This window comes from Asterias rubens, chromosome 17, assembly GCF_902459465.1.
Source record: "Asterias rubens chromosome 17, eAstRub1.3, whole genome shotgun sequence".
Taxonomy (NCBI): domain Eukaryota; kingdom Metazoa; phylum Echinodermata; class Asteroidea; order Forcipulatida; family Asteriidae; genus Asterias; species Asterias rubens.
The window spans coordinates 10,317,485-10,334,886 of record NC_047078.1 but is presented as its reverse complement, the minus strand read 5'-3'; the positions used below and the strand labels follow the sequence as shown (position 1 = coordinate 10,334,886).

Genomic DNA, 17,402 nt, shown 5'->3' with positions numbered 1-17,402 from the left:
CTCTCCAAACACTACACCACAGTACCATTCCTTTGGTTTAATTCCATGGCTCTTTACAAAACCATTCGACCCACCAGAATTCCTCCATCTCTCCAAACTCTACACCAGAGTACCATTCCTTTGGTTTAATTCCATGGTTCTTCAAGAAAAAAAAATCGCGACCCACCAGAGTTCTAATGATTGTAACTGAACAAAAGTGTTCAATGTTATTGTCACTTTCTCCCACGTGTGTAGCCCACTATTCAAACAAAGGCACCCAAAAACTTGTGTAAAAGTTGCATTCCTTCTGTTACATCATCATCTCCTCCCTCAGAAATAATTGCAGGAACTGTTGTTTAAAATGTTAGGGGCTGAGGCTTTGAATTGCACGAGTTTATACATGAGGTCGCCCAGCCACACAGCTTGTAGACTATTATAGTGACCATTACGGGGAAGAGGGGGGGGGGGGGCTCTCCTTGGATTGGGAGAGCCCCCCCCCCCCCATTCACAGGGCTGGCATAAAGATTTGCCAGTTTATAAAGACTTTTTTTCTTTGCTCAGTATACTAGATCCTATTCCAAGATTGCCACATTTTCGTCTATATGTAACGCCTTTGTATAGAATATTATTAGTAATTAATAATGGTTGCCTTCTTTGCATGCTCAACATACAAGATCCTATTAATTCCAAGATGTACACAGGGCTGGCTTGGAGTAGAATTGCCGGTTTATAAATATTTTCCTTCTTTGCTCAGCATACTTAGGCCCTACTAGATCCTATTCCAAGATGGCCACCTTTTCGTCTAGATTGTAACATCTTTGTAGTAAAAATGCCAGTGTATAAACAAATTCCTTTTTGCTCAGCATACTAGATCCTATTCCAAGATGGCCACCTTTTTGTCCAGATTTCAACACCCTTTCACGAGACAACACCGTACAACAAATGAAGAAAGAAACCTGAAATTTAGATGCCACTGGACCTTTTTTGAGTTTTTATTTCGAAAAGCTGTCAGACTTCAATAATTACTATTTTTGTATTAAGCATTAATTAGCAATAACAGGAGGACAAGGAAGACATGCTCAGGGCACATAAACAAGGGGTGGGCGCAAAACTGACCACGTTATTACCATCGAGCGCAAAGCAGATAAATTATGCTCTGATTTGAAACTTGTGCAGGATACTTTGTGCTCAACACTGCTATAGCAGTAATCGCCAAATGCCAAGTGTAATGTTGTTGTGCTTGGATCTATCTTAGAACAATGCAAACATTTTCAAAAACAAAGTGAGTGAAGGGCCCACACCTGCCAACAAAGTGCCAACAACCCAAGCTACGCCAGTATTTGAGTGCTATGTACATTATAGACAAAATTGGTAATAATATTGAAGATAATGTTAACAAATATTTGCCATAATTGTAACACGTTATAAAGTTAATCATGGTGGGAAATCTTCCCTCTAAAACATGTTTCTGTATGAAATGCTAGTTTTTGATCATGCATTCCACAACCTGGTGTTGGAAAATTCCCAGATGACCAACTGAGCTTAAATTTTCACAGATTTGTTATTTCACAAGGGTCATACAAAGGAGTGGATACTGGGCTAAATTTCATGGAGCTGCTTTAGTAGAAAATATTGCTTAACTACTTTATGCTTAGCAAAAATGAGCAGGATACCAGTCACAAATTGTACATGTGACATGGTGTTTGGGCTGGTTATCGCCTCATGTAAAGTTGTTGTGCTTAGCTACTATAAAATTAGGCCCTGGTTTTGACAGTTACCAAAGTTGTTCATAGGCTTTAAACTTGTGTCTAGTAAATCTTAAAATTCAAACTTCATAAAAATTACTGAATTTCTTACACATAAAACTGGATAACTGCACATAATGAACATTGCAATATTATTAATAAAACATAATTCTCAGGTTTTACACATTGTGATTAAAATTAACAATAGTAACATCTATTAAAGTACACATTTAAAATATCACTTTTCTTATGAATATTATTGGCATACTTAAGTTGACTTTATACTTTCAAAATAGATTTGCCTGAAAAACTAAACAGAAAGATAACAGGCAGAAATGCCCACAGAAGAAACCCATCAACGCCTTTTGAAATTATACAATATTGCAAAAAGCTGGGTTTTTTTTAGACTGCTAAACAATTGCATAAATCAAATAATCTGGTTGGTTGTTTGGTTGAGTGATCAATTATTGATCAATCAATATAATTGGTTTGTCGATTGATTTATCAGTTATTGATTGATTGGTCAATTAATGACCAAACAACCAATGCGTTTATGATAAATTATTGATAAATCAATTGAACAACGAGTCCAATCAATTGATTGCTGGATCGCATTGATTGATCAATCTATATCAATCCATCAATCAATCAATCATTGATCAATAAACCAATACTCAATCTATTGATTGATCATTAATCAATCAATCCGTCGATCAATCTACCAATCAAACAACCAATTAATTATCAGTCTTTTGAACAATTAAAAAAGGTTACACAAAGCTAATAAGTGAGACTAAATAAAATACAATTAACTGAACAAATAAAAAACAATAACAATAACACACAAAATAACAACATAAAAAACCTCAGTTTAAAAATGTTTTCCAATGGGAGACTTTGGGACGCTGGGGGCAGCAGACTTACCCGGTAAATTTCCATTGTTTACGTAGCTCTGAGCATGCGCACATGACCGAGAACAATGGATTTTACCTGGTAAGTCTGCTGCCACCAAGCGTCCCAAAAGTCGCCCATTGATACAGCTTCTTTCATTTAGATATTTTGTTCAATATTGTATATACATTTATAAGGAAGTATTTGCGCAGACATATAATCAAATGTCCCATACACTTTTTGGTTTCTATTAAGTAATAACTTTCAAACTGAATACTTACAAATATTTATAAATTCTTACCAATATATTTGTAATAAGGTATTAATTTTGCTGATATCTTCTACTATACATGTATATTTGTGAGTCAGCTTACATGTACATGTGCATGCTATTTTGTTCATAATATAATTTTAAACTATATATTCTTGCCATCTTTTGTGAAATAATGTTCAATGTTATGTGCCTGTGCTATTTCATACGAGAAATAATTGCTGTATTCGTGCCTTAACTATCATGCACATCAAATATCTCACTTATAACATATTCTAGTGCCTGTGCAATATTCTATAACTTGAATTATACAATTTCTTCTCGATGCTATTTTGCACAACAAATTTATCTAATTTGCAAATATATATAAATACAGTCAACTTAGTATTAATCTTATTATATTTTTGTTTTATTTGTTAACAATAAAAGGCAGTTGGTTTCCCTAAGCACGCATTTTGTTTTAAATCGTTAATACAATTTTTATATCAGCTTAGTTTTTATTACCAACGACTTCCGGATTAACGTGCCGGCTCTTTATCAACTGAGCTATCCAGCTCTTTGTTTGCGGTCTCCCTATTTTGTCAATATCTTTCAGCAAGTTAAGCCACGCAGTGTTAAGTGATATCTAGATCGACTATGGTTAAAGCCAATGGATATGTTTGGTAATTGTCAAAGACCAGCATTCTCACTTGATGCATATGTTATAAAACCTGTGAATATTTGGGCTCAATTTATTTGTCATCGAAGGTACAAAAAAAATAATGAAAGATACGAGTTTGTGTGCTTTCAGTTGCTAAAAAGGGCCTCAGGCATGTCTTTTAATATTTGAGTGAGAAATTACCTCTTCTCAAAAACTACTTGAGAAGGAGCCGTTTCTCACAAAGGTTTGTACTAACAACAGCTCTCCATTGCTCGCTACCAAGTAAGTTTTTATGCTGACAATTATTTTAAGCCATAGTTACCAACAGTGTCCAGTGCCTTCAAGTCTAGTCGAGTCTAGTCACTCACTAAAACCCGCTCAACTTTTGTTAATAAATCACCCTTGGAGTTAAGGGGTTAGTATCAAGCTTGTTACACAATTATTTTATGCTAAAGACCGTAAATGGCCTGACGTTTCAACCCTAGCAGCATCTTTCTGCAAGGCTTTGAAAACTGCAATTAAAGGCACATAACTGACACAGGCGTTCATGTGAAAATGAAAATGTTATACAAACTTAAGATTTCACAAGAGGGCGCTTTAGATGGCGACAAAGTGCGTATGGTCTATACAGCGTCTCACCCTTGACCTTAGTTCAGAAACCTAGAACTTTGGAAGAGTAACTATACGCTGTACACAATTGCGCTAAGATTTCACAAGAGGGCGCTTTGCTCAGATTTCACAAGAGGGCGCTTTAGATGGAAATAAAGTGTGCATTGGCTACAGCGTTTCACCCTTAACCTCAATTCGCAAACCTAGAACTTTAGAAGAGTGACTACACTCTATAAAATTGCGCTAAGATTTCACAAGAGGGCGCTTTAGATGGCCATAAAAAGCGCATGGTCTACAGCGTCTCACCCTTGACCTCAATTCGCAATCCTAGAACTTTGGAGCAGTGACTACGCTCTTTCGATGCGCCATGCTCTTGATTGATTGGTAGATTGTCGTAAGTTCCTCGGTCAGCGTCTCGAATCGGAAGGCACTTCGGATGTCGGGGATGTTTGTGCGTGTGATGTCATTGCCTTGTGTTCCTTCTTTTCGCCAGTTGGGTGCTAGCCAGTGGTCCTTAAACTGGAAAAAGAGTATAGTAAGAAATGTGTAAGACTCTGGTAATGTACATTGTAGGATTTGAAACTTTGCATGGTGGAAATACGATATAGAAAGGTTTGCTGTAACACCTTGTAATGACTATCTCTAATGAGTTGGGGTGGTTCTGAAAAGAACCGTTGGTTTCAACCTCGACGTTTCGATCAGTATGCTCTGATCGTCTTCTGGAGAAAGCTGGACTCTGATGCTGCATGCTGCTTAAGTACTGTTGATGCGAATTAGCTTGGTGATGCACGAAGGCGGGAAATGGAGGCTGGAAATGGAGCTCGGTGATGCATGGTAAAACTGGCTCCTACTCAGGATCCTTGGACTAATGTGTGGGGAGTGTGTGTTCACTGCAAACCATGTCAGTACGAACAAGCACAGTTGATAGTGATAATGGCCGTAACAAAGGTCTGGTCCTAATGATCTTTAAAGGTAAGGCCACCAGTTGGAGAGGCCTCAGTGTGGCTGAACTAACTGCGGCAACCTACAGCGACGCAAAATCACCCCTGCACAAGCCACACAACCCAGGAGAAGTGGACGGTTTTTGCGTCAACGGGCAGCAGCCAACGACGATAGATGATGATGATGATGTTGATGACAGTTGGCCAGCAGTTAAGAGCACCAGACTCGAGCTCTGGTGTTTCTGATTAGTTGGGTCGATTCTCAGTCTTGACACCCCTGTCCTTGAGCAAGACACTTTGCCATAATTGCTTTGTCCTTCGGATGGGACATTATAAGCTGTGTACTAGGATTGGAAAGTGCATATGAAAAAAACCAGAACACTTTGGATTAGTAGGTATTAACCCTGGTGTTTCTGGTTCAGCAAGCAACCTTGTCTACGGCTTTAAAACTGGACACCTTTGGTAAATGTCAAAGACCAGTCTTCTCACTTGCTGTATCTCAACATATGCACAAAATAACAAACCTGTGAAAATTTCTCACATGAAGTTGTGTGCTTTCAGATGCTTGATTTCGAAACATCAAAATCAAATTCTGAGGCCTCAAAATCAAATTCAAAAATTTCAGTTGAAAATTGCTTCTTTCTCGAAACTATGTTACTTCAGAGGGAGCTGTTTCTCACAATGATTTATACTATCAACAGCTCTCCATTGATCGTTACCAAGGAAGCTTTTATGCTAACAATTATTTTGAGTAACTACCAATAAGTGTCCAGTGCCTTTTAAAGTAAACCAAAATTTGTTTCAGATTTTATTCTGTAAGCATGGTAAATCCATAGAAAAAAGAGAATGTTTCTTCATGCTACATAAATTTGCATAAATGAATATATTTGAATAATCACCTCATCAGGGAATCCACTCATGATGACACTGTTTCTGGCTAGCTCACTCATATCACATGTAGTCAGCTTCCAGACTTGAGCAGCAATGCTGTACTCTTCCATCAGCGGTTCCTGGGAAAGCACAATTAAATTAACATAAATTTACATATGCAAAGTCAAAGACACTGAAATTATTGTACTTAAGTTAACCATTGAAGTTAACACAAATGTACATAAGCGAATTCAATGATACTTACAGTTACATGAACAAAGTAACGGAACAAAATTCAAAGATTAACTAACTTAAATAAGTTATAACAAAATTTCATCATGTGCTTGCACTGCCAGCAACTGTTTTGTTAGCGAAAAACTGATTCTGTAATGTTCCTTTAATGATTACCTTGGTGAAGTGGAACTGTAGTGGGTCGTCAGTGGAGAGCGACACGCACAGCCCACGAGCATGAAACTCCGGCAGAGGGTTCCGATGGTAGTTCAGGAAGAGGGAATTATTGGAGAGTGGTGACATTGCAATACCGATCTGACACAAGTAATAGAGGTATTGCAGCACTGGAGTCTACAGAGATGGAAGATAATATAATCATTTATACAACATTCAATTCAATTTAAAGGGAAGGTACACGTTTTCTAATTGTCAAAGACCAGTCTTCTCACTTGGTGTATCCCAACTTCAGCATAAAGTAACAAGCCTGTGAAAATTTGAGCTAAATTGGTAATCAAAGTGGCGAAAAATTGATCAAAGAAACACACCCTTGTTGGACGAACAGGAGTAAAAGACTTCTGGCTAGAAGTGTTTTATTATTTCAGTGAGATATTACATGTACCTCTTCCTCAAAATCTATGCTACTTTAGAGGGAGTTGTTTCCCACAATGTTTTATACTATCAACAGCTCTCCAACGCTCGTCATCAAGTCAGTTTTTAAGTTAGTATTTGTTTTGAGTAATTACCAATGGGAGACTTTCTGGGACGATAGAGGGCAGCAGACTTACCGGGTAAATCCATTGTTCTCAGAATTGTGCGCATGTTCAGAACTACGTAAACAATGGAAATTTACCCGGTATGTCTGCTGCCGCCTAGCGTTGGAAAGTCTCCTATTGTGTACCTTCCCATTAGTTCTATTCAATTAAGCGTTGGTAGATCCCAAACAGGGTAATTCAAATTCTCGTCTACGGTAAAAACATTGAACCGTTCATTCATGTCGGTTTTAAGGCAGTTGTCCAGTCTGTTCTGGGTTGAAACATTAAAGTATAGTTCTACAAAGTATTTTATATTGGTGTTCACGACATGCCATTAAGTAAGGGAATACAAGGGTAGCGAGGAGTTCTTCAACGGTCATTTAAAGCCGGCAGGGTCGGCGGCCGTGTGATAAAGTGAGTGGCGAGGAGGAACAGGTGACCAGCACCTCTATAAAGCTGTTCTGCCACAAAGAATGCCCCCTAATACATACCCCACAGTTAAAAAAACACCCATCCCACTGTGAAAAAAAAAAGGGGGGGGGACGCTTGAAGGCGGGACTGACAATTACAAACGACAACAAGAGCAATGGCAATGTGACACCCAAGTGCAAACATCATCCGCTGAAAAGTCAGATACAAACTTGTCCCTGTAAAATTGAAGCAGAAGAGTCTTAAAGATGCTATGTCAGATTTTTGGCCCCAAACATTAAAAAATAGATTTTTTTGAGTGAATGCTATTTCAAAGAGTATCACTCGCTCTAACGGAAAAAAAATATACTTTTACTTTTAATGGTCAGGAACCATGACAAAAATTTAAAACGTTTCTTATAAAACACATAAGAATTGGTCACATGATATATTGTCGGGATCCCGACAAAAACTAATTTTGAGCACTTTATTTCACTGCTACTAATAATTGGCGGACTTTTTCGAGCAATGGCTCAAATGAAAGCTTGTCACTTTCTCGACCCCCATCAAAATACCTATTGAATGTTAAATCAAAATTTTGGGGTCAAATCGGCCAAAAATCTGACATAGCATCTTTAAATGCTTGTCTTATACACTCATCGTGACATTTCTCTGGATCTCTGTGTATCGCTTCAGAACTATACAGTTCTAAATAAAACCCTTCTGTATTTAGCAAATAGAGAACAGTATCTTGGAGTTTCACTTGTACGCTTACTATCCTGCTATTATATTATCAAGTGACACCCACAGTTAACGTGTTACTTAAGTCTGGTTACAAGAAACAAAAGAAAGCAAACAAGACGAGACAAACGCATGACGCAACTAACCTTCCTGAGCAGCAAGCCATGAGAGATATTCTCTGCCAGCATGAAAGCAGTGACGAGGTGATGAACTGGTCCAGCCTCCCCACAATGAGGTCTCAAAACAAAGGTGTTGAAACCTCGCTCTCTGAAAACAGACACAAACAAAATCCACAAATTTCATTCTCGGTTTTAAACAAATGGGGACACAAATGCTGGCAAATCAAAGCAAATAGTCAACAACATTCCTATAATCTTTCTCAGCTCCCTGGGGAGTATACATTATGATTCCATTATTATCTTGCAACTTTGACGACCAATTGAGTTCAAATTTTCACAGGTTTGCTATTTTGTGCATGTTGAGATACACCACTGAGAAGACTGGTCTTTGACAATTACCAAAGGTGTCCAGTGTCTTAAAGTGTCAACTCTATTGAATAATCTCTCATATTATATTTTCAAAATTAGCTTTTGCAGCCTTTTGTGAAGCTAGAACTCTCACCTTCGGAAGTTGTTGAGCACCACCAGGTTGGCGTACATGTAATAGAGGTAGTAGGAATATGGTGGGTTCTCAGCGCAGTTCCACTGCTCTGGGTCGGGGCTTTCGCTAGTGAAGATAAGATCTTCTGGTTTGGATTCATCATCCACACTGTCAAAGCCAGTCACCTGATGATGAAGGGCAATAAATTAGTAGTGGATCAACAAATAAATTGTTACTGGATCATCAAATAATTAGTGGATATATAAATGATTAGTGGATCAACAAATGATAAGTGGATCGACAAATGATTAGCAGAACAACTCCTTAGAAAGTTTCATCAACTAAATATTTGTTTTTACACAAAATGAAGGAAAACTTACATAGCGAAGGAACTTATGCATTTCTGGATGTGAGCTTGGATCTCTAGTCGCTTCAAATAGCGGCATGAAGATGTTATCGATGATCTCGGCAAAGTTGTCCACCATTTTGTTTGATCGATACACATCGCTGGAGGAAAGAGTCACAATTGCATTAGTAGGAATCACAATGTAGAAGAGAGAAAGTTACATGATGTAAGAATGATCGTGTAACGTCAAGTGAGCGCGTGTCACGCATTACCGCTAGCCGAATCGGGGCACCTAATTGATCTCATGTATATGGCTGAATTCACATTATTTGTATATGCACACATTTATATTATTGCTGCCCTACATACAAACAATTTTAAAATTTTTTTTTATTATTTTTATTATATTCAAATTATGAGCAAATGACAGTAATACATAGTAACTTAGGATATGAAAACAAAAATTGTAGTTGATCATTATTGTGACCAAGCTTATGTAAGGCATGCCAATTTTAGGCCTATATACGAGAGTGGTGACATTGCAATACCGATCTGACACAAGTAATAGAGGTATTGAAGCACTGGAGTCTACAGAGATGGAAGAAAAGATCAATTTTTCAACATTCAATTCAACTTAAATCCCAAACAGGGTAATTCAAATTCTCGTCTACAGTAAAAACATTGAACCATTCATTCATGTCGGTTTTAAGGCAGTTGTCCAGTCTGTGCTGGGTTGGACCATTAAAAAGAAAAAAAAGAAAAAGGGGGGGGGGGGGGACGCTTGAAGGCGGGACTGACAATTACAAATGACAACACGAGCAATGGCAATGTGACACCCAAGTGCAAATATCATCCGCTGAAAAGTCAGATACAAACTTGTCCCTGTAAAATTGAAGCAGAAGAGTTTTAAAGATGCTTTGTCAGATTTTTGGCCCCAAACATTAAAAAATAGATTTTTTTGAGTGAATGGTATTTCAAAGAGTGTCACTCGCTCTAACAAAAACAAGTTTAACTTTTACTTAAAATTCACAATTATTTGTATATGCACACATTTATATTATTGCTGCCCTACATACAAACAATTTTACAATTTTTTTTTATTATTTTTATTATATTCAAATTATGAGCAAATGACAGTAATACATAGTAACTTAGGATATGAAAACAAAAATTGTAGTTGATCATTATTGTGACCAAGCTTATGTAAGGCATGCCAATTTTAGGCCTATATACGGGAAAAAAAAAGAAAAAGAACGGAAATAAAAATCGCACCTGATCAATAAAAAAGCTCCGCACTTTCCCGAGTCCTGTGAAAAAAATATCACAGGCATAATACTCGTGTGGGCTTCCATCCCACGACCCTTGCAATTCTAGAGCCATTTCTTACTAACTAGACTACCAAGAATGCCCAGTAGCTAGAGGCAGTTCGAATCCTATGTTTGAATCTCACCCGAGTATCATGCCTGTGATATTTGTTCACAGGACTCGGGAAAGTACTGAGTATACAGTGCTAAACACACATCGGTGTATGGGTAAAAACCAAAATTATTATTCTTTATCCCCGATGCAAATTTAACATCTCTCAAATAAAAAAGCTGATATCCACTTTAAGCGAAGATACCACAGGCCTTGCGGCCACAACACCCTACGCCTGATGGCAACTTACTATAGTCTCGGCACCTGGATCAGCCATCTAATATTGTCCGAGTACACCGTGTGATCAACGGCCCACTTAGAAAGCTTGTCCCATTCCGTTCTGCTACGTCCATATATGGATAACCGGTACTCTGCATTCTGGTACTTGCTCTCTTCCAAGTCTGCACCCATCTCCTGTGAATGAGAACAAATTGGCAACCGTGGAAAAACTTGCTGGAATACTACTTACAAATTAACTCTTTATTATCGGTGTGACCTAAACTGAACCACTTTGCAGAATTTTTGTTTTTATTTTAGCAAATGTTTCAATTCTCATTTTTTTTCTTCCCGCCTCTCATGAAAATTTGAGTAGCTCCTGAACTTAAAGGGTTTGATACCCTTCAAGATCAAGTGTTTGGCCATGACATTAATCCCTACTCACTGACAAAGTGTGAATGACGATTTATGTAATATAATTAACCTGTAGAAGTTTCAGCTTCATTAGTTGTCAATTATTTGAGAGAAAAAAAAAAGGTGAAAATTAAAGAGTAATGTTTTCAGGAGAGTTGCGTAAATTTGTTATACATGCTTAAATATACTTTTGAAATTTGTATGTGTGAAATTGTTTGTTAATTGTCAAAGACCAGTGTTCTCATTTGGTGTATCCCATCATAAGCATAAAATAACAAGCCTGTGAAAATTTGGGCTCAATTGGTCATCGAAGTTGCAAGAAAATGATGAAAGAAAAAACACCCTTGTTGGACAAATCTGTGTGCTTTCAGATAGGAAGAAAAGACATTAGCTAGAAGATTTTTTGTTATTGTAGTGAGAAATTACCTCTTTCTCAAAAACTACGTTACTTCAGAGGAAGTTGTTTCCCACAATGTTTTATACCATCAACAGCTCTCCAATGCTCGTTACCAAGTCAGTTTTTAAGTTAATATTTTCTTTGAGTAATTACCAAACATGTACCTTCCCTTTAAGCTGCTTAAGTTCAAAGTAATTCTGTGGAACTTTGTGTTTTGTGTCGTACAAAAAGTACCCCAACCCTTTCACTTACGTTTATAAGTTGAGCAAAGTATTCACCACCAATGTAGTTATCAGTCTTGATGAAGATTTCTCTCAGTTTACTTTCACCGATGGGGTTGTACTTGGAGTTGAACTTGTCGAAGCGATGGAAAGTATTGCGATCCTGTGGTGGATTAAAATCATTCAAGAAGTGGACTTACAAACATTTACAAAAATATATTCAAACTACGAATTTCCCATTATTTGAAACCGCGGAATAATAATAACAATAACAAAAAATTATTTGTTATATATATATAGCGCTTTACACAACTGAAGGGCGTCTCAAAGCACTTCCAACATCATCACCCCTGGTCACTGGGCCATTTAATCATTCCTTAAACCATCTCAGCTCCCTGCGGAGTATACAGCCTGTGCAACAAATATGCGCTACTCAAATCAATCACAAGAACCATCTCTGCCCTCAAAGGTACGCATTTAGCCCTGGGTGGAGAGAAGCAATTATAGTGAAGTGTCTTGCTCAGGGACACAAGTGTCACGACTCCCGAAACCCACGCTCTGCTGAACAGAATCACAAGAGCTTGAGTTTGGTGTTCTTATCTGCTCGGCCCTGACATCCTACGAGATGGAACATTAAAGTAATTCATTACAGGTTTTTCTCGTTAGCCAGCAACCTGAGACAACCATGGACTCACTCAGGGTTGGAAACTGCAATTTCAAGTCTGAGTATTTTCCTGCAGTTTTTAAATTATGAGACCAAGCCGTCGATTTCACCAAACTCTTCCTAACTTAATCTTAGGACTTAGGACGGGTTCAGTTTCATATCAAATTACGTAGGAAGCATTGAACCCATCCTAAGTTAGGACGGGTTACTCGTCCTAACTCGAGATGGGAATGATCCGAGCGTTGCATGAAATCGGCTGCTACTCGTTTTACATAGCACTACAGGGTGTCTAAAAAAAAACTATACATTTATTAAATGGCTGCTGAATAAATAGTATGATTATGGGGGAAAAGGGGTGTATGTATGGATAGCTTATGGATTCAGCTTTCATGACACCAAAAGTCAGAAAAAAATTCATGGTCGGGTGAGCAGTCTTTTGTCAAGGGTATAAACATTAGGTTGCGCAGTAATTAGCCTTCCAATTTGTGAGAGGTAAGTCCTTTGGAGCTTACAAAATTCACTCCAAGATGTCAGCTACTTATTCTTTAGTGAACAGTGCTCACCCAAGCATGAATTATTTTTGGTGTCATATGAAACTTGAATCGAAAGCTATCCATACATATAAACCTTTTCCCCCAAAATCATATATTCTTATTCCGCAGCAATTTCAAAAGTGCATAGTTTTTTGTTTAGACACACAGTATGCACATGATGTAATGATTAACAAGGTGCTGTGGCGCAAAACACAGTCAATCAGAACAGGAGCATCGGGCGAACCCCTTTTCTTTTTGAAAAGTGCACTGGGTTCTTTTACATGCGTTATACACAACAAACAGGACCAACAGCTTTATGTTCCATATAAAAGGACGAAGCAATAGTTAAGTGTCTTGCTTAAGTGTCATGACTGGGATTCGAACCCACACTCTGCTGATCAAATACAGCAGAGTTTGAATTCGGTGCTCTCCATCACTCGGCCACGACACTTCCACAAGTGTCTCAGATCAATGCACAGTGGACAATATTATAATTTATTCTAGGGGAAATCTGTGCTGGGTGGTAGGAGGTATTTTGCTCAGAGTGCTGGGCAAAAATTGTGAGTCCTGGGCAGGCCAGCCCAGCACCGCCCACCGTGGCTACAACACTGATGCTTAAGTATCTTGCTCTAGGACACAAGTGCAATAACTGGGATCTAAACCCACACTCCATTGACCTAACCAATAGAACTTGAATATGCTTCTGTTAAAGGAACACGTTGCCGTGGATCGGACGAGTTGGTCTATAAAATGCGTTTGTAACCGTTTGTTATATAAATGCATATGGATAGAAAGATCTTCTAAAAGTAGAACTAAATGATCCAAACAAATTTGCCTCGAAATTGCGTGGTTTTCCTTTTACTTTGCGAACTAACCCGGTCGGCCATTACTCCCATAACTGGCCGACCGTGTTAGACGACGAGGTCAAAGGAAAACCGTGCATTTTCGAGGCATGTTTGTACATACAACATCTTTCCACCCATATGCATTGTTTAACCAACGATTACAAAACCTTTTCAAAGACCAACTCGACCGATCCAAGGCAATGTGTTCCTTTAACTACTCAGCACACTACAAATTGTTCATCCAAAGGACCAAGCAATTATGGTTAAGTATCTCACTCAAAAAACACAAGTGCAATAACTGTTACTGTACTTACTGCATGTACATCCAGGGTGTCCACATTGATGTCGTATGCCGTTAGATTAAGGCTGTCAAACACCTGTTAAGAATCCACAAGAAAAAAAATTGAATGAACCGTAACGTCATAACAATAAGCTAAATAACAAGCGAATTAAAGAGTGGGACAAAGTATGTATGTATATCAGAGAGGTTGGGAACTAGACCATTTCCATACCTGTTTCAGTGTCAGTCTGGTGCCATCTCTATTCTTGCACACTTCTCTATCGGCATCGGTCTTCATTCTCTTCTTGATGAAGCGAAGTAGATGTTTTTGGTTCATTCCTGACGAAGCGTGCACGTGAGTGTCCACCTGGAAATAAGGAAAACATTTATAAATAATTAATACTTTTTATTTTTATATAACAAGGGCACACACAAAAGCAGCTAAACACAACAAAATTATGCTTACCAAAATACCAGATAAAACACCATGCCACATGTACAATTTATGGCGGGCATCCTGCTCATTATTGCTAAGCAATAAAGACATGCCATGAGCAAGTTCGAGTGGGCACAAATAGACTACTGACCAGCAACGTACATGTGCAGTGACGCACTCACTCGAACGACCCATTTGAAAGTATAGTCAACCTTCAGCCTTTTTCGCTCTAGTCTCACAGGTTCCCTTCTGCGCTTTACACATGTTAGAAGGGAACATGCTGTTGGGACCAGTGAAGAAACCATGGGCGCCAGGCTGATTCCAAATGGTCGACCAGAGTAGTTAACCAATGGTCGACCAGCCTGGGTTCGAGTGCAAATGGTCAACCTTTAGTTAACAATTGTGCACACTCAAACTTGCTCCATGTGGTACATGTATACTTATAGGGGATGGTGTAGGAAATCGGCTGGGACTACTACATTCAATTTTCAATGTTCAATTCAAGAATCCATTTATTTCCATACTCTCATAAAAGAATAACGAAAGTTACATGTATTACGGAGTAGAGCAAAAAATATCTTTAAGTAAGAGTAAACACAAATAAATAGAGTACGGGGCCGTTTTGGTAAGCATGAGCTTGTAAAAAATAGCCAGACAGACAAGAAAACAAGACAGCCAGACAGACAGACAAACAGACAAAAGGACAGATAGTGTATTTGTTGAGTGTATTGAGAGGACTTCTTGTCTTACATGAAACTTCACTGCGTAGGAGTTCTCCTTTGGGGGGAGGGTGGGGTTTAAAATAAAAAAACTAGCTTTTCGACTAAAAACGGAGAAATCGTGGCCGAGCTGTTACATGTAAGAGCACCGAAATTTTAACTCTGGTGTTTCTGATCAGCAGAGTGTGGGCTTGAATCCCCTTAACCATTGCTTGTTCTTCGGATGGGACGTAAAGCTGTTGGTCCCATGTGTTGTGTAACGCATGTAAAAGAACCCAGTGCACTTATCGAAAACAGAAGGGGTTCGCCCCAGTGTTCCTGCGCCACAGAACCTTGTACACGTATGTAAACCCTTAGAAGGTGCTAAATAATTGGGTCTCAGAATTCATAACTGCAATAATATATCTTTATCAGACTTTGATATTATTATTATTATTATCTCTGCTTTTCCTTCACAATCTTCTTTGCTCTCAGCCTACCTTCCTAATATTGTAGAAGTCCCGGTGTGGAACGGACTTCTGTGCGGCTAATTCTTTCATCTCGTTTAGAAGACTGTGAAGATGAAATCGTGAAGACAAGTAGGACAGCCTCCGATATGAAAAAGATTTGCTGAAGAGAAAAAGAAAAGTACACAGAAATACTCAGTAGGTCATTAAGTGGAATTTTAAACATTGGTTGCTGTTTTGGTATTAGGAGATAGATTGTTTCCATGTCGGAATTTTCTATGGGTACAACGGATAACAAAAGCAATTTTGACTACACTGCTAAAAATGGTCTTCTTTTTCGAGGGAGTGACACAAGAAATATATTCTCAAAATAAGATTGTTTTTCTTGTTTCCAGAATACCATTTTTAGCAATGTATGAACTCACATCAGACCATTTCAGTGGAGATAACAGGTGTGAGTTGGTACAGATGAGAAGGATGTGTTATTCTGGCCCCTTTCTCTAATGGAATGTTCCCATAATGCTTTATTACAAATGTAGTAAACCGGTCAGCTAAACCTCCATCATGACCATGGTTCAAAATGTGGTTCCCCCAGGTCATCTGTCACTGGAATAATGAACTAAGGCCCAGTGACCAGGGGTAATAATGTTGAAGCGCCATGAGCGTCACTGCGTGTCGGACCTCAGCGCTAAATAAGAAGACACTATTATCATTATTATTATTATTATTATTACTCACATCGGACCGTTTGCGATGAGTGCCATCAGCTTGTTAGAATCAGCTAGGAATGTCGACTTGTCAACATACGGCAAATCTACCGGCTTGTCGTTCTCGGCGTCCTCTTTGGTCTCGTAGACGTGGATGAGGCCCTTCGTCATCTTAAACTCACACTGGATGGGTTCTGGCATGTCACACGCGAAGGGGTCACCGACCATGGTTGGTGGGTGGATGGGATGGTCTACAGGGAGGTAGAGGAGGCAATAGTAGCATTGATGAAGGAATATACAGCTCAGCAAGAAAGAGGAACAAATAGAAATGTCAACTGCTCTGTGAGATGAAAAGAAGCATGTAGAGCAAAATGAGTACTTTTTAAACTGTATGAAAGAAACTTGATACTTCACAGAGGCAACAAAGGCGATTGCCTTCATGCCCCTGGTCATGCCTTGGTGCCCTTGGAATGCTCTAGTAGAAATTAACAATTTTCTCATTAAGGGTGCGGGAGCCCTTTACCAAGAAGAAAACAGCACAACAAAAAACACTCGGGTGTGAACCCTAGACGTCCATCTTAGAGTAAGACATTTCTAGAACATTAAGCATGCCCAGTGACAAGGGCTGGAATGATTCAAATCAAAACCAAAGTCATAGCAACAGCAAAAACTGCTCAATCATAAACAGCCTTAAAACACAGCAAAACATCAACTTTTAAATCCAATTTCAAAACTACATGGGTCTACAACCAGTTTTTTTGTTACAAATCACTTTGTTTTTTATAGAGTCATCTATTGATTTATTTATGGATTGGGATTTTAATTATTTTTAATTGAACTCATTGCATTTTATTAATATTTGAATTATAGTTATAATTTATTTTATTTTTATTTTATTTGTTTATTTATTTATGTATTATTGTTACTTTTATATCCCCCTTCCCCCCTTTTATTTTTTTTTACCAAAGTTTAAGTATGACCCAACCTTCAAAAAGAATGTAATGATAAAAATCAATCAAAACCATTAAAAAACACGATGAAATGATCGTGAATGAGCAATGAGCCAGAGCAGCTTGAAAGCAAA

At 38.3% G+C, this 17,402-nt stretch overlaps 1 protein-coding gene across 3 annotated transcripts in view; it reads right to left on the bottom strand.

Moving 5' to 3' along the window:
- Positions 1-3,795: 3,795 nt before the first annotated feature.
- The window catches only part of LOC117301403 (AMP deaminase 2-like), a 38,946-nt gene continuing 25,339 nt past the window's right edge, over positions 3,796-17,402 (bottom strand). For all 3 annotated transcript variants that reach the window (XM_033785368.1, XM_033785369.1, XM_033785370.1), the window contains 12 exons: positions 16,350-16,569; positions 15,645-15,774; positions 14,243-14,377; positions 14,045-14,107; positions 11,720-11,851; positions 10,691-10,854; positions 9,059-9,185; positions 8,700-8,863; positions 8,225-8,345; positions 6,355-6,528; positions 5,976-6,086; positions 3,796-4,654 (listed from right to left, as the gene is read on the bottom strand). In XM_033785368.1, the coding sequence (XP_033641259.1) occupies positions 4,463-4,654; positions 5,976-6,086; positions 6,355-6,528; positions 8,225-8,345; positions 8,700-8,863; positions 9,059-9,185; positions 10,691-10,854; positions 11,720-11,851; positions 14,045-14,107; positions 14,243-14,377; positions 15,645-15,774; positions 16,350-16,569 (1,733 nt within the window). In that variant the 3' untranslated portion in view covers positions 3,796-4,462. The remainder of the gene's footprint in view (positions 4,655-5,975; positions 6,087-6,354; positions 6,529-8,224; positions 8,346-8,699; positions 8,864-9,058; positions 9,186-10,690; positions 10,855-11,719; positions 11,852-14,044; positions 14,108-14,242; positions 14,378-15,644; positions 15,775-16,349; positions 16,570-17,402) is intronic.